The sequence below is a fragment of the Carassius auratus genome, chromosome 21, assembly GCF_003368295.1.
Source record: "Carassius auratus strain Wakin chromosome 21, ASM336829v1, whole genome shotgun sequence".
NCBI lineage: Eukaryota > Metazoa > Chordata > Actinopteri > Cypriniformes > Cyprinidae > Carassius > Carassius auratus.
The window spans coordinates 15229152-15252301 of NC_039263.1; the positions used below are offsets into that span (position 1 = coordinate 15229152).

Here is a 23150-nt window from a genome sequence, read left to right on the forward strand (position 1 = left end):
TCTCCTTCTTATGAGGTATCTTTGGCATGTTGTAAGGCTCAGGTCTACTTTCTGCACACATATGCTATCATAGAGTTCACCATCCTGTCTGTGATGTGCTACGATCGGTATGTGGCCATATGCTACCCGCTGCAGTATCACAGTATTATGACAATCACAAAAGTGTATAAACTGATTGCATTCTCATGGGGGTATCCTTTAGTGACATTCATTATGTTTTTAGTATGACCCTGCGCTTAACAATCTGTCAAAACCGCCTGGGGAGGGTTTACTGCCTTAACTTTTATCTGGTCAAAATGTCATGTGGGACCACATATATTGAGAGCATTTTGGGACTGATTTTTCTTGTTATAAACTCTTTTCCTCAGCTTGCAATGACTTTCTTTTCATACGCACATATTCTGAAAATATGCTTTACTGCCACTAAAGAGTCCAAAAAAAAAGCACTAAAGACATGCAGTCCACACTTATTTGCAATACTGAACTATAGTGTGGGATGTTTTGTTGAAATGTACCAAAGTCGCTTTGACACAAGTTATCTTTCCTTTGAAACACAAATGTTTATGTCACTTTATTCCTTGATATTTTCTCCCATTCTAAATCCAGTCATCTATGGGATGAGTGTTAAATCATTAAGAGACAATATTTTTTAGACTGGTTGGCTCAAAAAAAAAAAAAGGATTATCATTCTAAAGTAGGATCTTTGGAACACAAGTGAGAGTGTAAAAAAGATGCAACACTGTTCTCAGTATGAGAAGCAAGCCACTGAAGTCTGATGTTAACTGTGTATGTGACTTTAAATTGTGTTTTTAATTTAAACTGAATCCTAATTGAATTAACTAATGTAAATTTGACATCCGAAGATATGAAATAACCCCATCATGCTTTCCAAATAAGAGCATCTTGTACTTATAATATACAGTATGCCTTGCATTTAAAATGCACAACTGTGCATGCAACTGGATATGCATTTTTTTTTCATGAGATTATTAAATAGTCAGAATAGACCTGTCATATTTCACTTGGTCAAAAATGATGTATAGAATGTAAATTATTTGTAATAAATGTGGATAAAATAATAAAAAAAAAGCGTAAACATATCTAATGTTAGACCATGTGCTGTTCTCTAATGGCATCACCATAACAGATGTGCTCTTTACAGGCCTCCAAAACAATTTAGGCCCTGGCTCTGAACACACTTTGTGTCATACATTAGTGCTAATTTATAACAAATGCCTATTTTTTTATCAATGTTATTCTATTTATAATAAACATTTTATACTGTTTATGCAACCTAAAAGTTTTTAATTAGGTTATTCTGTTTCTATACTCTTCTATATTTTTGTTTTTGTCAATGGCATTTGTTGCCTTCAGAAGCAGTAGTCAGTAAACACTCTGTCTCCATTGAAGAAAAAAGTAATTCAACTAAGTTCCCTGCAGTTTTCTATTAATTACTTCTTTCAGACTCATTTTAGAGCATTTCCTTAAAGTTAAATGTTGATGCTCCAGAGCATCCTATCAGCAAATCCACATTCCAATTACAAGTTGAATCTGGAGAGATCTGATGTGTATTTGTTTGCTTAATATACCTCTGAATTTAAATCACATTACTTAGATAAGCAATAAAGCCAGAAAATAAAAATTGAATTTATACAAAATGTAAATAACCAGTTTGGATATTACCATGCTTTTCCGATGTACTTTTCCACAGTACTTTCAAAAGATACATGCTTTTACAGCACCACCTGCTGCCCTGATGTGCAACGTGTAGGCTACATTATTTTGGCATAACATTTTTTGAAACAGCAGATGGCAGCAAAAGACAAATCACAATAAACAAGTTAGATTTGAAATGCTTTCATCACATGCCCTCTTGACCCACACTCACAGTTTCTGACGACTAACCTGTCGAGTTGGTAATGTTTTCTTGACATTAAATTTGTTTTGCATCAATTCTAAACAAGATAGAAAAACTGGTAAAAAAAAAAAAAAAAAAAAAAAAACTGGTGTAGAAACAATTTTCACTCAAAAATGTTACTAATTTTCATAACTACGCACAAATAAACAGCAAGCAACACATATAATTAAACATAAAAATTGTAAGAGGAAACACTGAAAATATATTTATTGTAAAACCCTATTAATAATAATAATAAATGTCCCATCTCGAAAGTTACTAATTCAATTTATTATTATTATTATTATTTTTTTTTTTTTTACATATGGATTATCTACGTTTTATTACCCCATGACAATTAGCCAGTACAAAAAGGGACAAATGTTATTTCAATGTAATGCCATAGGGCCCTGTTTGAATGTGTTTCTCCGTTTTGCGTCAATTTTACTTCGGTCTACTGATCCCGATTACTATCAACCTGCTGTTAACTGTCTATAATCTAATATTTTATAACATTTAGTATAAAGTTCATTTAAATTACCAGAGGTCGATAAACTATGAATAAAGTTTATCAGCACATTATCGACAGTAAGCATGACTTGCACTTTCTTTTGTTGTTGTCGGTTTAAAGGAGGAGCTGCGCGCGCTGTGCAAACGCGGAACGTTTCAGAATCTAACATTTCGAAAGCTCTACAACAGATTTGTTATTTCGTGACTTTAGGGCAGACTAGAAACCCACAATGTCTAAAAGAGTAGCTGTAGTTACAGGGGCAAATAAAGGCATTGGACTGGCGATTGTGAAAGGGTTGTGCAAAGCAGGTTTCATTGGTGATATACTCCTTACTGCACGGAATGAGAAACTGGGACAAGATGCGGTTGCTGGACTGAAATCTGAGGGATGCAAGAACGTAATCTTCCACCAACTTGATATATGCGACCAAGGAAGCTCTCTGAAACTGAAGAAGTTTCTGGAGGAGAAGTACGGCGGCCTGGATGTTCTTATTAACAACGCGGGAATGGCCTTCAAAAGTTAGTGTTGAATATCTTGTTTTTAAATAGAGAAATGTCAAAGAACAATTAACACATTCGTCAATGAAACATTCAACATATAATAGATGTTATATAATATATTACAGTAAATTATTATGTTATAATATAATATTTTTGTAATAGGCTAGCACTTACGTCTTTTGCAGCGTTTGCACATGATAGAGTTCTAAAACGGCGCCGCTCAAGTTTTGATATCTAACGTTACTTTTTTAAAACTCGTCTGTGGACCATAAGGTTTTTTATTCAACTGCAACATATATTGTTTTTGTGGGATGGATACAACTTTAGCAATTGCCTTATTAAAACAGTGTTTTTAATATTATATTATATTATATTATATTATATTATATTATATTATATTATATTATATTATATTATATTACATTACATTACATTACCCTGGACCACAAAACCAGTCATAAGGGTCAATTTTATAAGTTGGATCATCTGAAAGCTGAATAAATTAGATTTCAGTTGATATTTTGTTAGGATAGGTCCATTGGCCGAGATACAAAATCTGGAATCTGAGGGTGCAAAAAAAATCTAACGTTAAATAGTGAGAAAATCACCTTTAAATCTGTCCAATTGAAGTTCTTAGCAATGCATAATACTAATAAAAAAATAAGTTTAAATAACTTTACGGTAGGGAATTTACAAAATATGTTTACGGATCATGATCTTTGCTCAGTATCCTAAATTTCATTACATTACATTATTTTGGTAATTCAGCATTCTGTGCTAAACATCTTTTAAGATTCTGTTATGTAAGGCTCACACAGAAAGCCTGTTCCATTCCACTGCAATGCTTCCTAGTTGTTTTTGTGTTTAAACATGCACTAGACAGAGTTTGTCTTAATCCCTAATTAATCAAACTTCAGGAATGGGGCTCAGGTAAGCTCAGGGATGGAACTACACTCTGCAGAACAGTGGCCCTCTAGGACTGGAGGTGTCCAATCTGCCCATCCCTGTTCTAGCGGAAGGATACCTTCCACCAAATGAAGATATTGGCTAAAAGATTTAGGAATTGGCTTAATAATTTAAAATTATTATTATTATTATTTAGTTTTTCACTGTGTAGCATTTTAATTATTTTTCTATGGAACTGTGCTAGACAGATTGTTTGAAGTATACATGAGTCTTTTGCAAGTTGCACCACTCAAGATCCAAGGACTTCAACATTTTAAAAACATGTTCTGTGTGAATGACTCCTTGGGGACTATATCTTCTAGTGGAAGGATACCATTTGGTTTAATAACATAAGCTTTTTAAAAAAGTACTTTTATTATATTATATATTTGGTATTACAGCCATTTGAAATATTCTTTATCTAGATTCAGCAACAGAGCCATTTGGAGAACAGGCTGAGGTGACCATGCGCACCAACTTCTGGGGAACACTGTGGGTGTGCCATGCTCTTCTGCCGATACTTCGACCCAATGCTCGGGTGGTCAACGTGTCCAGCTTTGTTAGCAAGAAATCCCTTGACCAGTGCAGTCCTGAACTACAGGCAAAGTGTGTGACTCAGATTTCATAGTAGTGATTACTTAAAGTACCTTAGCATGTAGAATATTTATTTTGATTTTATGTTTACCTTTGATCAGATTCCGAAATAAAGATTTATCTGAGGAGGAGTTGTGCCTGCTGATGGGAGAGTTTGTTCAGGCTGCACAGGCAGGGGATCATACGGCTCAGGGCTGGCCAAACACTGCCTATGGTACCACCAAGGTAACAAACAGCCGTTTTTTTATCTGACAAAAGGTGTCTGGTTTGTTTGGCAGTGCATGTTAGCAATAAGCAGGCCCAGACTAAACCTGTATTTGTTTACTGTCTGTTTTAGATTGGTGTGACTGTGCTATCAAGGATCCAGGCTAAAGTTCTTACCGAGACAAGGCCAGGTGATGGTATCCTCCTGAATGCTTGCTGTCCAGGATGGGTTCGAACAGACATGGCTGGACCAAATGCCACCAAGAGTCCAGAGGAAGGGGCAGAAACTCCTGTTTATCTGGCAACACTGCCTGAAGGAGTCAAAGAGCCACACGGACAGCTAGTGTGGGACAAGACTGTACAAGAATGGTAGCGTGAAGAAAGGAGGCGTCATCAGTTCATTCCATCTGAAAAGAATGTCATGGTTACATCTGATAATAAATGACTTTTCCAAAATATGCTGACATGAAAAGAATACTGTTAACTTCTACCACATTAAATTACATTTGTAATTGCTTCACTTTTCTTGAAAGTAATTGCGTGATTTATTATTCATAGATATCAACTCACCATATCTTATTTTCAGTATCTGTTCAGTTTCTAGGGTCATTTTGTTTATCTAGCAGATAAACAGAAGATAAACCAATTTTGGCCTTGAATGGTTCTTCCACAGAACAGATTTAACCAGCTGTACAAACCAAAATCTCTATATACATTCCTATTTTGTGAAGCAAAATGCATATTTAGTTTGCCAAAACGTGTGTGATCTTAAATTGTAACCATTAAAATGATTTGTTGTAAGCTTGACTGCCTTCGCATTCTTCGTGCTCAAAGGTTATTGCTGCTTAAGTCATGTGCTTATTTTAGGATACTCAAAGCATTAGATAGAGAAATAGTTACTGTATTATAGAATTCTGAGTTTTGTGCCTTGCAATTCATCCACAGTTATACCCGGCTCAAGACATGAAGTAAAACAACTGTCATGTTTTGCAAGGTTTGTGCAACCTCTGCTCTTGAGAAATCAAATCCATCATAAAGCAATCTAGCTGAGAAACTGGTAATAAAATGTGCAGTATCTAAACCTTATTGGTCAACAAAAAGCAGTTATCAATGCAGAGAATGTAATACATGTATATATATATATATATATATATATATATATATATATATATATATATATATATATATATATATATATATATATATTAATGTATTTGATTACTCCACCAACTGGTAGATTAAAGTTTGGTGTATGTGATAAAACACTGTGATCCACTCTGGTAATCAAATCCCCACTCATCTTGTGTTTTTTTTTTTATATATATATATATAGATTTTATTCGTTAAGTGACATTAAAATAACAAATGGTACATTTCTATCCAGTAGAAGGCGCCATAGATATTTGTAAATTAACATGAGGCCTGGAAAGCCGTAAAACACATTCCATTGCAAGTATAATAATTATTGGAACTGAGATTCCACGTTAAAAGATCAGAATGTCAGAAAATATTTTATCAACAAACATCTAATCATTTTAGAAACATGTCGAAGAACGAGTATTCATCTACATTCGTTTGTGTGGAAAGTGCAAATAATACTAAATAGCGTCATCCCACTTGCTCCACTAGATGGAAGCATAGGACAAAAACCTATGGAATATCTACAGCTTCTGTTGTATTGGTTGTTCATTTATAATTCATTTTATTATTAATTTTATTAAAGTGTGCTGGTACCACGTTTAAAGTCTGTTTAGCGTTTTTACTTATATATACAAATGTATTTGTCTATATCCATGCCTGTGTTGGCAGCCCACTTTAATCAGGAATGGCTGTATAGTTTCTGAGGCCAAGGAGACAATGTAAACAACAAATTGGTAGATAAACATAATTCTACAGAATTACCTGTCTCTAATTCTGTTATATTTTAGAAAGAGTAAAATAAATGACATAAAATGTGGTGAAAAAACTTTAAATTCATATAATTTATAAAAATAAACAAGAAAAAGCCTTGCCAGCCCTGAAGCCACAACAAAATAGCAGGCAGGAAATCGTCTTTCCTGAACACCTGTAACAAATGTGAATTCTGGAAAAAACAGAACAACATGCACTAAAAAAAAATCAGTCGTGATCACAAATACGGTATACCACAATAAAATTACAACAACAGCACAGACTTGCAAAACTCTGATCTACATTGTTGCAACAGTGCTGAATTCTGGAGCTAATACCTCATGGTATTAAAACAGTGTATTCTTTGTTTTCAGAAGGATTAATTACAAAAAAAATATTTAAAATAATTTCTTCAAGCACGTATTTAAAAAATAAGATTTTCAATATCAACAGCATAATTAGCCTAAGTAATAAGTAAGCAATGCTTGTTGACCTAGAAGTACAGATATCAAGGACAATTGTTATATTCCATTTATTAATACATCCTGTACAGTACACATATGTCCAATAGTCAGTTGTTTCTGACAAAAGAGACATAATAATCTAAACCTGAACTGTGATAAAAATTTTGGGAAACACTTTGGGCACCTTAATATCAAACAATGAATATGACCACTTTTATGACAACATGAACAGCATATGTAGAGTGTTATACACAACATAAATGTACAACAGTACAAAACAATCAATACATCTAAGTGTGACTGGAGTAAAAAAAAAAAAAAAAAAAGGACAAGGAATAAAATAATTCCCCTCGAAAAATACTGCGTTACAATTGCCTCAAGATGTTCCTCTCTTGATTTTGCTCATCGGGACCGAACGGTGACAGAGCCTTTAGCAACACTTGCAGGTCTTCACAATCATATTTGACAGCTGTTCTACCTGTGGAAAGTTTTAACATTATTTCAATGAAATAATCTGTTGACCCTTTGATGGAAGTGATATTAAAAACATCATTGAGTTTAATTCTGACCTTATGTTGGCGGCCCACGTAGTAAACGATGGGCAGTGGGTCTAGAACCTGCGGTACACAGCAGGGTTGAGCAGATGCACCAGGATTGTGATGCCTATACAGCGCAAGAACCTGCAGGTAAAGAAAACCAGACCATTTCAGAGCCATATTTTCATTAACAGTCCAGTTGTAAAACATTATCATGCATACAACAGTCCAGAATGCTACCTGTGAATACTTATTTTCTGAAGCCCATACGAAAGAGCAAGAGCCAGTGCAATAGTTGGCATAATAACCAGAAGGTTCATGTATCCACTTCCAGCCCAGGTCTTTGCGGAAGTCAATGTAAAGACTCCTCACACAGCAGCCCTCAGACTTACTGCATGTAACATGAAGATGGCACACGGTGAGGCGTTTGATATAGTAGGAATAAAGAATGTCAATTTAATTTTATGTTGACTCATAAAAGGCTCACTCAGTACAAACTCGATCTGTTTCTGTTTGACGTTTTCTGCGAGATTTTGATGAGCCTTGGCCATCAAGAGGAAGTGACATTACCAAAATGTGAGGCTTAGGCATATTTTCTGCTAATGGGGCTTGATCACCTCTTAGACGAAACAAACCTGCAGACACAAAGAGCAATGTTAGCTTGTCCTATCGACATCAAGACATACAGGATTTTATTTTTAATTCACAAACCTTTTATTTTGAATGGAAACTGCTTCTCAGGATTACAACTATCAGCCATCTTCAATTGAAATTCTTGCTCTGCTTCTATGAATCGAATTTTAGAGAAAGTTTTATTAATGATGCAAACAATGCATATGTGTAATAACCACTTCTTTAAACACATACATTAGTTACAGCATCAGTAATATAAAAAGAGAAAAGATCAACTGAAGATTTACAGATTAACTAGCTGATAATGATGTAAAAATTATTTTGTACTGTACCGTTTTATTTACTTATAATCTTTGTGGAAAACTGTGTTTTGTCTTAATGTCTTTACTGTCACTATATATATATATATATATATATATATATATATATATATATATATATATATATATATATATATATGATATATAACATTAGCAATTTTCAACTCTGTAAGAAAAGTTTTAGGACATTCGCTTAGAAACCTGACTTGTGTGTTTGTTATCTTCTGTCATATAAACATTACATCAGCATGAAAACTAAACAGATAAAATCTCTAGAATTAAAGTGCAAATAAAAAAATAACTACACCAGAAAGGGTAACAAGTTTGTACATTCTGCAGATGTTGGATCGCAGCATTGTTATTTTTGTATATTTATGTACTGTTTATTAATAATTTAAATTAATTTAACTAAATTTATTAATAGTATTATGAAAATTTTATATTTATACTTTTTTAAAATAAAGATTGTAATGTCAATTTATTTCAATTACTGGCAAATTTTAAATACAAGTTTTAGTTGTAGTTAATAACAACACTGGTTTGTATTTATTAATAGACATACTAACAATAAATAAAAATGTTTCATCATTATTTGATTCTTAACTGATGTATGCAGTCAATTCAATTTGTGTACAAATTGTGTGTGGTGGGGGGGAGGGGGGTGCAAAAACTGTTTCTCACCATTCCTTTGCAGCCAGTCCTTCAAGGTCTGTGTGACATCAAACGACAGCCACTTCTCAGACATTTGACTGGAAATGAAACGTGACTCCAGGTAGCGTGATATGTTCCTAGTGACCTGATAAAGCTCCAGTCTCTGCTCTGAACCAGGATCTATTGAAACATCCTTGATTTGCATACGGAGCTCCACCTGGGAGACTGTGTTGTTTAAACCCAATTTGTGGCTTATATCTGTGATGTTGAACCGAAGCTTGTTTGGGGTTCCGTCCAATGATGCTGAGATAGAAAGCAAAAATGTTGGAAATATGTTTGTAAATATGAATTTGATGTCCTTTTATATTTTACAAGACACTGTTTGAATGGAGCACAGAAAGAAAGAACAAAGGACTATTTGTGTGTGTGTGTGTGTGTGTGTGTGTGTGTGTTTACCTACTTAACCATATTTTGGGGACAAATGTGCACCCAAAAGAGAGCAAAACTTGAATAAATCTCCAAAAACCTCCCTTTAGGGACATCCTCGCTTGTAAAACTGGTTTAAAAATAAAGTAAACACACGTTCTTTTTTTATTATTTTAAAAATTCAGAAAGTTTTCTGTAAGGTGTAGGTTTAGGTGTAGGGTTGGCGTAGAATATATGGCCAATAAAATATACAGTTTGTACAGTATAAAAAACATTACGTCTATGGAATGTCCCCATTTAGATAGCTAGGTAAATGTGTGTGTGTGTGTGTGTGTGAATTTAAATGTTTGCTGTAGGCATGGGAAACCTCAAAATGAGTGACTGTTGTCATTGTCTGTGGTTTTGCAAGTTTGTTTGAGACACCAAACAACAAAATCTCCCTAAACAACTGGTGTCATTTGCATCCAAATAAGGTTTTAAGAGATGTTTGGAATCAAGCGATACGGTAGTTTACCAAGGAACTCTAAATCCAGGATCTGAGTAACTTCATTAGCATTCACTTAGCAGCCTTCCTTCCTGTTTGTGGTCAGATAATTTGCACACGCCCTAAATTCTCTGAGGAAATCATCAGGCACATGGCATTTAAGCCATAACACAAAGTAAGAGACTGTTAATCATTCAATAATCAGCAGACTAGACAATAGAGAAACAACAGACCCACTCACTTGTTAACGTGGTGAACTTGTGAACTTCCTTAGCATAGTATTCCTCCTCTACAGGATCTTCTATAGGTTGGTGTACAGGATTCGCCGCCTGCTCCTCATTTAGCTCCACAGTGCTGTTGTATATTGAGATGAGTTCTGCTGGGATGATATCTATCACCTCTTCCTCACTAATTTCTGGTTCTTTAGACAGTCGTAGCTTACTGAGAATCTGTCCTCGAATGGCTTCGATGCGCTTTCTCTTTATTAGTTCCAGGTCTAAAGGACTGCATGTTGACAATGCTCCGCAATAGTGCACAAATCCCAACAGGCATTGCAATGCCAGTAATAAACACTCCGCTCTCATAGTCAGCTTCGCTGGAATTTACGTTGAGTCTTTGAATGTGGCACTAGATGGTTACTGAAATTAGAGGTCTTGAGCACTTCTAGATACAATGCTGGCGTCAATTTAGCATTGCTACAGCGTGAGCTGGGGGTGTCTTCTTTACCTCAAACCCAACGGCCTGAATCAGAACCCAAACATCATAGAGATACTGATGCCCATATTGGCAAAACAGACTCAATCGATCTGAAATAAAACAAACAAAACTCACCTAAGAAGTCAGAAGTCCACCGAAAGTACACAATAGATGTCCTTGCAAGCCACCATGCTCCATTTACAGTACAGTTTCCATTCAATAACTTCAATGGTTCCTTGGGTCCCGTTCAACAGGAACAAACAAATACAAGTATTTGAGGTTCAAGGTAGTAGTTATTTTCGTTTGCCGTACCCTTGTTCTGAAAACACTTAGTTTGCTCTCAACTCAAGGAATGACAAAAAAGGGAAAAGGAAGCAGCACAGTTTAACCAAATGACACAACACTTCCTTTGCATCACAGTAGTTTCCCCTGTAGATTTAACCCAAACCGTGGACAATATGTGAGTCAAAGGGGTTTAGTTTATCTCATGATGGATTCATATGCCTGGAGTCAGCTGGTTATTGCCATCCACTGAAGAATTAAACATTTAGAACAAAACAAAAAAAGATGTTATGAAAGATTTTCCTTTAGATCAATGTTCGTATTGCTAATCAGCTAGAAAAAAGTAAAACGTTCTGAAAGTTCTTCCTATTATATTGATCTTCTGCATCATTATCGTTGTAGTTTGAATTCATGGATTCACCATTTTCAAAGAATTAGAACGATTTATACTATAAACTTCAAGTAAAGTAGCTATATAGTGTAATAGGTGGGTGTGCTCTGGGACTTCACCTGCTATGACATGGAAATGTTTTCTGCTGTTGTGCTAAACTTCGACACATGTACATTGTGGCCTTTAGGATACTGCTATGTTATGTGTTATTATTCATTATTTAAAGTATATTTTTCAAAAGTTTTGTATGTAAAAAATGTTTAATGACCAAGTAATTAATGAGGTTAGTTGGGTATGTTAAGCTAACAGTTAAATGGCACAACTCCGAAATTATGCTAGGGCTGCAGTTCATCTGTTAGAATATCTTCCACATCTCGTGTTTACAGAATGATGACTCAAATCCCAAAGGAGGTATCCTACTTTCAACCCTTAGAAGAAAACAGAAAGTTTTTAAACAACAAATTAGCAGAGGTACTAAAAATTAGGACATCTACACTCTCATCAACTTAAAAAAAAAAACACCCTCCCCCATCCTTCTTTCTTCTATATTAAGAAACAAGAGTTTTATAGAGGAACTGATGAACCTCAATAGAAGCAAGATGCAAAACAGTGCAGTAAAATACTCTTTAACGCCCTTTCAAAACAATTCTGAAACAGGACGGTAAAAACACCCTTTTAGAAAAGTTGATTTATACAGAGTGTGTGTCAAAAATGAGCTGTGATCTTACACGCCCTTGTCTTTTTTAAGTCTCACTAAAACAGTTTGAAACTCCACACAGGAAATGAGCAAAATGTGACAAAGAGCTGATTCTCGCTATCTACGTAACACAGAGCCTGCTACAAAATATTACTGAAAGATGTGTCTACATCTATGAAGAAATAAAACCGTACTGATGCTATGAACTGCGTCATGTTTATTTATTTATTTTTATTTTTATTATTTCTTTTAATGTAAGTTTTGAAAACTGCCAATAAACTGAATTGCATCAACACAAAATAGAATTCTATAAAACATACAAAGTGTACAAAATGAAATACAAAAGTATTCTTTGAGATCCAAAGCACAAAAGTCTGTAGAGATAAATCTATCAATCACCATTTCACTCAACTCTTTGTATGACATGTAACACTTACATTAATACACACCCTATATTACGACCTCCTGCTCAATATACCAAAATATTTTACCTGCTTTTCCACTCCATATATCATAGACCTGAAATATATGACAACCTGTTGTCCGTTCTCAGCTCTCCACACCGTATCTGTCAAAGTGGCGCAGAATAACACACAGCTCTAGTTCAACTGTGCCCATGCCAACAGTGTGGAGTCTGTATCTGTCTGCGCCGCTGTAAATGAGATCTGGCGAGCGCAGCTGTGGACCTCCTCCAACAAACATCTCAGCAAGTTGATCCTGCCAGGATCCCAGCGGTCGCCATGTCACGCACTGCAGACGATGCTGTCCTGGGCTTGATGGTATGTGGATATAACCATAACCATACAGTTGGCATCGGCCAAAAGAGTCCTGATGCCACACCTGGAGATGAAGCTTTGGCCATCCTACAGGTGGAAAAACACCTCTATATTTTAAATCATGCTTAAGTGATTATAAACTCTTTCTTTGTCACTAAAATACAAGATGAATACCTTGTAGGCCCTTAGTAGTGTAGTGCAAATCAATGGGATGACTCCAGTATGCCATGTCCCCAGTTTGAGGCATGTCCACCTGAGTCTGGCCTTCCTTCAGACCAGAAAGAAGTCTCCATGCTCCTCCTAAATGGCAAAAAAAGGTGAAAAAGGTTTTAGTAATTCATATTAATGCAACCTTTGAGATGTCTCAAATTAAATTTAAATTCACAAAATTAAAAACATAAATAATTCTTCACACCTCGAAATGCAAGACAAACACAATAATTATCTATAAGACCAGTATTTTTCAGTCACCACTGTACAAACCCCATAAGTGAATATGGAGATGAAAAAAAAAAACTATGAGATGGGATGATTTTTTTTTTCTCAAAGTGATCATGTTCTCTCACCAAAAAATTGTGTTACCTTTTGAAAGTGTGTTCCCCATGAAACATTGTGTTCTCTCACAAAACTCTCTCTCTCTTTTTTTTTTTTTTTTTGAGAGCAATTCTTTTGGGAGAGAATGCAAAATTATTCAAATGCAATGATTTTGCATACATAAAATTTCCCTCTATTTCCTCTACTTTTTTATTAACACGACATCCCTGTAGGGGTGTGTACATTATTATTATTATTATTTTTTTTTTTAAAGAGTATAAAATATTTTATACGAAAATAAAAAGGATACCTGCGTGTACACCCCATTTGCAGAAGAGGCTGTTCTGTGGGAATCCGGTGGCCCCGATGATCTGTCCAATTACATGCAATTCTGCCATAAGAGTCCTGAAATATCAATATGTAGTATGTTAGTTATCACATCCATCAGTCCAAATGACTATATAACCAATGTCATACACTCTATTAGCATACAACACTATTCATCTATATTTAGATTCATGCATTTTCTGACAAATCGTTCTTTTCTGCGCCAACATATATCTTAACCGTTTCTGTATAAATTAACGTTACATGTTTGTGATTGATAATTCATACTGTATCTTTATCATTGACAAACATCATAAATATCATACGTCTCAGCTATACATACACTTTGAAAACTCGTAACAGGGTCTGTAGATGTATTTAAACAGGTTTAGATAACAGCCTTAAGGTTTAAGTTGAGTCTTTCTGCAGATACATGGTAACTAGTGTAAATTCAAACTAGCAGATCGCTAACGGGAGCTCACTAGCAACCCATCTGCACTCGTTTAACAAAGAGGAACAGTTTCAATTCACACGCGTACCACAATCACCACATTCGAGTCATTGATCGGCAACGCGGCAATGAGCTGATAACGCTGATCCAGCCTTGTTCCTTGTTTACAGCGCCTTCCGGTCGTCAGGGAGGATTTCCTTAGCAACTCACTTCCTCGTGCTCTGTGCTGGTGGATAGTTTTAGTTTGACAAGGTTTGTTGCTGCCATCTAGAGGCCCCTGCTTGTGTTGCATTGCAAGCAACGAGGAAGAAGCACCGTATTGTTATCGCTCTTCAGTTGTTAAAGCAGGCAGGGTTAACCTTACAGTAGTACCCAGCATTGATTACAGTCAGACTTCTCAAAATCCTTCATCGCTTTAATTAAGATGATACTAATTTGATTTTAAAGCAAAGACACCACTTTATGACCTCTTTTTGCCTTGAATACAGATTTAAAATCATTAGATATTTAATAGCTATGATACTGTTTTTGAAAGCACATATATGCATTGATATGCCAGGAATTGCCTTGGGCAACTGGGGGACTGGTTTCTCCCAAGGTTTTTTCTCCATTCTGTCACCGATGGAGTTTTGGTTCCTTGCCGCTGTCGCCTCTGGCTTGATGGGGTCACTTCATGTACAGCGATATTGCAAATGATTGCACAGATACTATTTAAACTGAACAGAGATGATGACATCACTGAATTCAATGATGAACTGCCTTTAACTGTCATTTTGAATTATTTACACACTGTTTTCCTCTAATTAATGTTGTTCAGTTGCTTTGACACAATCTTTTTTGTTTAAAGTGCTATATAAATAAAGGTGACCTGACTTGACTTGGGGGGGGGGGCAGTTCATTTTAACATTAACATTATAACTGTTTAAATGTTCATTTATTTTTTCTTTCTGTTGGCTAAAGTAGGCTAGAATGCTTCACATGTAAGAATAGTTATATGCATAGCATGTTCATGTGCATAGTGAAGAACAAAAAGGTTTTATAGATCATGTTTATCTTTTTGAAAACTTTGTTACTTAGCTCTTAACATTAGTATTTTGTTTGACAAATGGAGAGTTAAATGCATTTCATTGCATGTCTGTCACTACACATCACCTTCTTAGAACGTCCCCTGAAGATGTCATGTTTTTTTAACACTTTGATGTTTACACGGCGTACTCAATAACAACATGTGCAAAACATAAGGTTCTCTTCTCTCTGTGGCCCAAAGTATCCACCTCAGGTAGACATCAACGCCACATCTCAAAGCCTCAGAGACCACATTTGTACAAAAACACAGACAAATAGTAAATATTTAATGAGACTCTTAATGGAAACACAAGGGACTGTGTGTGAGTGGATTCTGATGTAACCTCTAAGACTGACATGATGTGGTTATGATAGTTCATACCAACACCATAAGTGCATATCCTATTTTGAAGCACATTAGCGTATTATAAATATAATATAAGAGTATTATATTCAAATGTATTAACATTTGTTGACTTATCGGTCAGGACTTACTGATATAAAAATCACAGTTAAACTTGTTCACAATGCACATTTCTTAATATTAAGTCTAAAATGTGTTTTAATGCCATTATTAATAAGGATTGTATATCTGTCTTTAAATGCAAGATATTTAAAGTGTACCTAAAGTATACTTGCAATAGTTCCTCTTTAACACAATCAAATATAGCCCATTATATCTGTAGTTGGACTTCAAAACTATATCTACACAATTAAAGTGCATTGAGTACAAAATTAGCTGTTACAATTTAGCAGACTTTACATACACCAGTAAAAAAAAAAAAATACAACTGCAGGGTATTTTTATAAAGTGCATAACTATGTAAATGTATTTGTAGTATATTAGCATGAAATAAATGTATTTCAAATACATTTTAGTATATATATTACATTAGGCAAATCAAATCAAACTTGAAGACTTAAAAAATGTTTCTCTCAGACACAGCAGGTGTGAATGTGTACTTTGTTTCTACTTCTACCATTACTACTAATTATTAGGCAAGCATAAGTTTATCTGTACTAATGAAAGAGGCCTGCAGGAGGACTATTGACACCGTTCTGAGGCCTAGAAAAGAAGCCATTATAGTGACTGAACAAAATTTAGTTGGCCTTCTTGAAAGATGCTTTATGATGCCATAGATAGAAGAATCTTTTCTGTCTAAATGGTTCCATAAAAAACCTTTAACCAGTGAAGAACATAAGTATTCATAAATATTCTTAATGCTCCCAGTTTCCTCAAATGGTTTAAATTTGCTGAAAATATACTCAAATATAATCAATTAACATCTTGTGAAGTGAAAACCTTCAAGTTTGTACAAAACAAATGCATTCTAAACAGTTCTAAACAAATGTTGATAGATTTTTATAGTTATAATTCTTACGGATGAATTTGTTTATTACAAACATACAACTTTTAACAGCTCATGCATGCACACACACACATATACACACACACACACATACACACACACACAAACCAGCCAGAGGGACTCAATACGTAACTTATGACAAGATATTGGAAAATGGTATTTAAAATGTGATGTTCTAGTGGCACTCAGCAATCATTCTCTCTGTGACTTCAACAACAGTGGCAAAGCCCTACTCAAGATCTGCAGCATGAAGGAAGGATTTAATGCATTACAGTATTATTCTGGACCAGTATTTAATAACAGCATCTGTGGGTCAATTTGATCTCCATGCCTTATATTAGATGTCTAATTTGAATGAATCTCAAGCTAACATCACTCAGACTGTAGTGATGGATCAAAATGCACTGAAGATGTTCTTGTCTGGGACCCCGTGTGTTATTTTCCTTTATGTCAACGGGGTCATGATCTTCACCTTGAGTAAAAAGACTGTTTTCCAGGAGATGCCTCGCTACATGCTGTTTGGTCACATGCTTTGGGTCGACACGCTTAATCTATTTATGAGTGTAGTGTTGTATATATGTGCTGTCAGTAGAATGTCAATTCTGAAAAATATCTGTCTTTTTCTTCTCATTTCTACAACAGCCCTCTTACATGTTTCTGTGCTGAATCTGTCTTTAATGTCACTGGAGAGGTATATAGCCATCTGTTTTCCTCTCAGACATGCAGACATCACCACTTCTGAAAGAACTAAAATGGCTATTGCTATTGTTTGGATGATGGGTTTGATTCAGCCCCTCTCTGATATGATTACTTTCTATGTTATTGATTCTACGAGTGCAGTTATGAATTTGTTCTGCTCAAGAACCACTCTTTTCAGACTTCCGATTTATAAGAAACTTGAAATATCTATCACTTGTGTATTTTTTGTGTCTGTGTGTTTTGTTATTGTATTTACTTACGCCTCTATAGCAGCTGTGGCTAAAACTGCCTCCAGTGATAAAGCGTCGGCCAAAAAAGCTAACAAGACTGTTCTGCTGCATTTGTTACAAATGGTTCTTGGTCTCATATCCCTTTTATTGGAACCCATTTTTGAAGCAATGTATGTTCATGTTGACTATAATACTTTGGTAAACTTAATGTATCTTTTCTTTGTTGTCTTTATAATTTTCCCAAGATGTTTAAGTCCTCTTGTATATGGCCTGAGAGACAAGGCCTTTGGCTCGTCATTTAAATACTACTTCACATTGGGTTTCAAAAGGCAAAACAGATGTAATACAGAGATACATTTAGTAGCAGGAGGTTGTAAAATATAGTTTACTATCTAATTGATGTTACAATGTTCTTTAAAATGCATTAGTTGATAATATTGTCTTTCATTTTATTGAGACAAAAAGATTATTATCTAAAACTGCAAAATATGATCTTGTGTGATAAGATAATGGAGTTCAACCAGATTAAAATAATTGCATCTAACATAGAGATTAGTTCAAATGTTTGTCAGAACAAATCTCTGAATAAAATCACAAATATGGGATAGAGTTTTACGAGGGTTTTAATTTTAAACTCTGAAGTGAAATACAAGTGCATGAATTTTGTACATTATTTACCCCCAAAAGGTATATATTAGTCTCTTAATGCTGTACGCTTACCTTTTGAAAGTGCCACCGCAGTGACAGCTTTGTATCTTTTTTTCTTAAAGAGTGTATATGAATGCATTTACTGCCTGATTTACTGTTAAACTCCCTGTTATTGTAGAAAATAAAACAATGAAAGAAAATAAAGTCTTGCTATTGACCACTTGATTGCTGGCATAGTGCTATGGTACAAATCACCTGCGCACTGTTGTTGCATATGATCTGGCCTATGTAAAACAGGCTTTTTTTCCCTTGTTATACATTGTAATAAAGGCCTAAATAAGGAAAAAAAACTACGTCATTTAACATTAATGGTGGTTTAACTACATAACTGAAGACTTTTCTGACCTGAAACTGTATATCAAACTGAAAGCAATCATGCTTCATCAGCTGACAAGAGTTGTGTGTATTTTTTATTAATATATTTCTTTTTTGCAGGAGCTCTGTGCCAAGAGCATTAGTAAAATAATAAAAATAAAAAAATAAAAAAAGGCATGGACCAACATGTTCCTGAGGGCCATGCATCATTCCATTCACTATTTGCTTGTCCAGGTGTTTCTCATGACCAAGGACTGTACATAAATGTAAGTCTCCCAAATCTCTCAGACAGGTGTCTGTTTGTCATTTTGCTTTCCTGCAGCCCTTGTTCTCTTGTCATCAAATCTCACAACCCTTGACAGTTGATGGAATGCTCTCTCTCTCTCTCTCTCTGTCTCTCTCTCTCTCTCTGTCTCTCTCTCTCTCTCTCTCTCTCTCTCTCTCTCACTCTATCTCCCCCACACACACAAACAAATTAACTATAACATTTTATGAATGTGAAATAAAATGACTAGATCAAAAATTACATATCCAGAGTGCAAAAGATAGACATTGTCTGTCTCTTTTGCATATACACACACACACACACACATGTTGGTATATGTGGTTTATGGGGACTCTCCATAGGCGTAATGGGTTTTATTCTGTACAAACTGTATTTTCTATTGCCCTACCCCAACCCTACACCTAAACTTAACCCTCACAGGAAACTTTGTGCATTTTTGGATTTTCAAAATAACTAATTCTGTATGATTTATAAGCGTTTTGAATTACGGGGACACTAAAAATGTCCTCATAAACCACCTCCTCATTGTAATACCTGTGTCATACCTATGTCATTATACAAATTTGTGTCCTCGTTAACCACATAAACAAGCTCACACACACACACCTCACACACACACACACACACACAGAGAAAGAGAGAGTAAGATTAAAGGCTGATATTCTGTAAGCAGGTAATATACACTTATAGTAGTTAGTATACACAGCAGTTACATAGTAGCCCGCAAAGGATAAAGTTAGAATAGTATTTATAACTCTTATTTTATTTTATTATTTATGTTTTTTTATTTACCGTTTCATTTTTTAATGCTTCCTGTTACTTGCGCTTGTTTGTTATTGTTGTTTCTGTTTGATTACTATTCCTTCCTTTTGTTAGTGTTCACTGACATTTTACAAAAATAGATGTTCATTGCAAAATGTTTACTTTAACTATAATTTTTTTGAATGAACTGCATTTTTAAAATTAAATTAAAAATCAAAAAAGGTTACCAAAAACGAAAAATTTGTGTTCTCTTTCTAACATAATATTCAGGTTTGATTGTAATCATAATGCAAAAACGTTAATGCAAATAACGCATGAAATCATTATTTATAACAAAACAAATTACTAAAACTATACAAAAAGTACTCTTTAGAATGTATTAATATATATTCAATTCTACTACTTAATATGAGTAAGCAATTATGTCTAAAAAAAATAAGGGAATTCATGAATCTCTCTATAGATTCCTATACTGGCAATAAGTGGTTCCACCATGCGCTTACATGTTTTCCTTTCTTTGTTCTGACCAGGTGGTGCTAAAAAATCTTCAAAAACATGTATTTTAAAGGCCTAGGCTCTGTTTAAATCTGAAATACCACATTAATCTAAAGATAATTTTGAACAATTAGAAAAAAAAAGAACAATTTTTAATGAGAAAAAATGTTCATTGCATAAATGTTCATTAATGCCTTAAAATAATCTCAAAATACAAAATAAAAAAGAACAAATATTATTGAATAAAAATATATTCCATTGATTTTACTGGGGGGCAAAAAAGTTACATTTCAGGTGTCCGGTCACTTTTGACCATGACAAAACTAAGTATGACTCCCAAATGAGGGCCGCCCAAGAGTTAAAGTACTCTATTAATATACAAGATATTCAAAATATTAATTCCATTAAGTGGCTCTCCGACCACTGTGACAGTGTGTTTTTCCCAATTGTGAACATGAAGAAATGTAAGTAAATACACAGCCTGTATTATAACTGCAAAGACAGAAACAAACCAAGAAATATAAACCATTGGGGTTGGCTATTTTTACGTTATACTATTAATCAGGCACTAAACAAAGGGTTATTTCTTTTTTTTTTTAACAGGCATTTTGACAAGTACACAAACCAGCCACTGGGGTTTCATACGTAGTTAATGACAGCTACTTTGCAATGATAATAAAAGTGGGACGGTCTCTGATCATTCTCTGTGTCTTCAACAACAGCACTGACACAAGCCAGAAGATTTGCTACTTTAAGGACTTTTGCAGTATTATTCAGTGCTTTATAATCTTGTTGATGATGTCTACGTTTAATGATTCTGCATCTAACATCACTCAGATTGTACTGCCGTTGCATCAAGATTTGAAAACATTTCTGTCTGTGTCCTCATGTGTTATTTTCCTCTATGTCAACGGGGTCATGATCTTCACTTTAAAGAGAAAGACAGTTTTTCAGGAGGCATCCCGCTATATTTTGTTTGGACACATGCTTTGGATTGACACGTTTAATCTTGTGATGAGTGTAGTGTTGTTTGTGTGCGCTGTTTGTAGGGTTTTTGTAATGAAAATTGTCTGCCTTGTGCTTCTCGTTGCTGCGACAGCTATCTATCAGGTCTCCACCTTGAATCTGGCGTTAATGTCACTGGAGAGGTATGTGGCCATCTGCTTTCCTCTCAGACATGCAGAAATCACCACTAACGGAAGAACTAACGTGGCCATCAGTGTCATTTGGATGATAAGCTGCATTCAATCCCTGTCCGAGATTATTGTCTTTTATTCCATTGATACCACAAACATAGCACTGAGTTTGTTCTGCTCAAGAACCACTCTTTTCAGGCTGCAGATCTACAAGAATCTTGGTATAGCTTTCACATGTATGTTTTTCATGTCTGTGTGTTTTGTTATTATCTTTACTTATGCCTCTATAGCAGCTGTGGCTAAAACAGCCGCCTGTGACAAAACGTCAGCCAAAAAAGCCAACAAGACTGTTCTGCTGCATCTAATACAACTGGGACTCTGTGCTGCGTCTATCTTAGTTGGAGTTATCCAAGAAGCCATTTTTGTTTATACTGACTATATGACTTCAATTAATGTGATGTATTTTTGCTTTGTAGTGTTTATGATTTTTCCAAGATGTTTAAGTCCTCTTATATATGGTCTGAGAGATCAGGCTTTCAGCTGTTTATTTAAATACTACTTCACTTTTGGTTTCAAAAGGAAAAACAGTTGTAAAACAGAAATACATTTAGTATCAGGTGGTTGAGAAATAGCAGATGTATCTGATGGCTATTGAAATGTTATCTAAAATGCTTTAGTAAATAATATATTGTCACTATCTTTTCACTACATATGTGTATATAATTGCTAAATATTAACTTACACAATGAGCAAGAGAAGTTCAGCAATAGAAAAATAACTTGCAAGTATATTTAACAAACAATGTTTTCCAGTGCACGACCACAGATATGGCTATGCAAGTGTTGTTTTTATTAGTTAATGTTTTGCACCCTTTCTGGCCATGTAACAAACATAATCACAGTTAATTCTGAGGTTCTTTTGATATTTTGTTTGTAATTTTATGGAACATATGTAACATCAAACTGGGTTCGGAAGTAACAGCCTTTTTAAAGGTTTAACAATAAGAAAAATAAAATACTGTGTCAATGTTACTGACAACTTAGTCAAACATTTCTTTCTTGCTAACATAGGAATATGTTTTATAAGCACTGCAGTTCAGTTTATAATTTTTTCATTTTTCATGGCAACACATTTACAATACTAGCATTACAAACTAGCTTTTGCATGAAACGTGTAAATTAAATCATTTAAACCTGTAAAAAAAGATAAACTGGTTTGTTTGCATGTTTGGCACATGATCTGGCAAGTGGACCATGTTTGTGTGTGCGTGTGTGTGTGTGTCTGTGTGTGTGTTTTGCATTAAGCCACATCAGAACTTTACAAGCCACTGCCTGATTTTTTTTCCGAAACCAATGGAGCACAAAAGACGCCACCTTACAGCCAGTTCTAAAGATTTCATTGGTCATGTCACCCACAGTGATGTTTGCCTATACAATGGAGAAAGAGGTCTCAGAACAAAAGCTTTTCTAAAATGATGGGCTTTTTTATACTACCCATTCTAAATCATTAAAACCATGTAGTGAAAATGATGCCCTATACCTGACCCCTGACCGCAGTGGTGGTTCTACATTGAATTACACCCTGGGTGAGACCTACTTCAAACCCCACAAAACTCTGCACAAACAGTTATATTTTATTATAACAACATGAGTGAAATATAAAATTATACTTCTCAGTTGAACACATCCTTCATTAGAACATTTGAAAAACACATTTGAGAATCCAGTTATTTAACTATTGCAATCACAACAGGAAACACATTTTTAAAGCTGCACCATCTCCACCTCTAACATTGCCAAAAGACAATGAACACAATTCTGCACAAAATATGACAGTATAAGTTATCAGAACTTAAATAAATATACACTATATGCA

General features: G+C 34.8%; 4 protein-coding genes and 1 pseudogene across 6 annotated transcripts; 3 read left to right on the forward strand and 2 right to left on the reverse strand.

Moving 5' to 3' along the window:
- Positions 1-2508: 2508 nt before the first annotated feature.
- Positions 2509-5458, forward strand: LOC113038652 (carbonyl reductase [NADPH] 1-like). The gene is made up of 4 exons (XM_026196247.1): positions 2509-2926; positions 4279-4459; positions 4549-4672; positions 4785-5458. Exons 1-4 carry the CDS (start codon positions 2638-2640, stop codon positions 5022-5024), a joined length of 834 nt encoding a protein of 277 aa, XP_026052032.1. The 5' UTR covers positions 2509-2637; the 3' UTR covers positions 5025-5458.
- A 521-nt stretch (positions 5459-5979) lies between these two features.
- On the reverse strand, positions 5980-10728 carry LOC113038646 (transforming growth factor beta-1-like). The gene is made up of 7 exons (XM_026196241.1): positions 10297-10728; positions 9176-9448; positions 8253-8327; positions 8029-8176; positions 7782-7932; positions 7575-7685; positions 5980-7483 (listed from the first exon to the last, which is right to left on the reverse strand). The coding sequence occupies exons 1-7, from the start codon at positions 10637-10639 to the stop codon at positions 7436-7438; spliced, it is 1149 nt and encodes a 382-aa protein (XP_026052026.1). The 5' UTR covers positions 10640-10728; the 3' UTR covers positions 5980-7435.
- Positions 10729-10765: 37 nt separating this feature from the next.
- LOC113038656 (B9 domain-containing protein 2-like) lies at positions 10766-14433 on the reverse strand. Of its 3 annotated transcripts, none has more exons than XR_003274802.1 (5): positions 14298-14433; positions 13742-13836; positions 13072-13197; positions 12613-12984; positions 10766-10861 (listed from the first exon to the last, which is right to left on the reverse strand). XR_003274802.1 is itself a non-coding variant. In XM_026196252.1 (4 exons), exons 2-4 carry the CDS (start codon positions 13827-13829, stop codon positions 12671-12673), a joined length of 528 nt encoding a protein of 175 aa, XP_026052037.1. In that variant the 5' UTR covers positions 13830-13836; positions 14298-14433; the 3' UTR covers positions 12392-12670. The 3 variants fall into 3 exon arrangements, 1 of the variants encoding a protein (XP_026052037.1); XR_003274801.1 differs by lacking the exon at positions 10766-10861 and adding an exon at positions 11097-11852; XM_026196252.1 differs by lacking the exon at positions 10766-10861 and having other exon boundaries at positions 12392-12984.
- A 2552-nt stretch (positions 14434-16985) lies between these two features.
- Positions 16986-17957, forward strand: LOC113038113 (odorant receptor 131-2-like). The gene has a single exon (XM_026195310.1). It carries the CDS (start codon positions 16986-16988, stop codon positions 17955-17957), a length of 972 nt encoding a protein of 323 aa, XP_026051095.1.
- A 2980-nt stretch (positions 17958-20937) lies between these two features.
- LOC113039202 (odorant receptor 131-2-like) lies at positions 20938-21859 on the forward strand (annotated as a pseudogene).
- Positions 21860-23150: the final 1291 nt, after the last annotated feature.

Bases quoted from the DNA above. Each gene is read 5' to 3' on its own strand.
- LOC113038652 (XM_026196247.1), top strand. From the start codon at position 2,638: ATGTCTAAAAGAGTAGCTGTAGTTACAGGGGCAAATAAAGGCATTGGA. The intron at 4,460-4,548 runs GTGTGTGACTCA...ACCTTTGATCAG, and splicing joins AGTCCTGAACTACAGGCAAA to ATTCCGAAATAAAGATTTAT. The intron at 4,673-4,784 runs GTAACAAACAGC...TGTCTGTTTTAG, and splicing joins CTGCCTATGGTACCACCAAG to ATTGGTGTGACTGTGCTATC.
- LOC113038646 (XM_026196241.1), bottom strand. From the start codon at position 10,639: ATGAGAGCGGAGTGTTTATTACTGGCATTGCAATGCCTGTTGGGATTT. The intron at 8,177-8,252 runs GTTTGTGAATTA...TTGTGTCTGCAG, and splicing joins GTTTCCATTCAAAATAAAAG to GTTTGTTTCGTCTAAGAGGT. The intron at 7,933-8,028 runs GTGAGCCTTTTA...TGTTACATGCAG, and splicing joins ACAGATCGAGTTTGTACTGA to TAAGTCTGAGGGCTGCTGTG.
- LOC113038656 (XM_026196252.1), bottom strand. From the start codon at position 13,829: ATGGCAGAATTGCATGTAATTGGACAGATCATCGGGGCCACCGGATTC. The intron at 13,198-13,741 runs GTATCCTTTTTA...TTTGCCATTTAG, and splicing joins CAAATGGGGTGTACACGCAG to GAGGAGCATGGAGACTTCTT. The intron at 12,985-13,071 runs GTATTCATCTTG...TTCCACCTGTAG, and splicing joins CACTACTAAGGGCCTACAAG to GATGGCCAAAGCTTCATCTC.
- LOC113038113 (XM_026195310.1), top strand. From the start codon at position 16,986: ATGTCTAATTTGAATGAATCTCAAGCTAACATCACTCAGACTGTAGTG.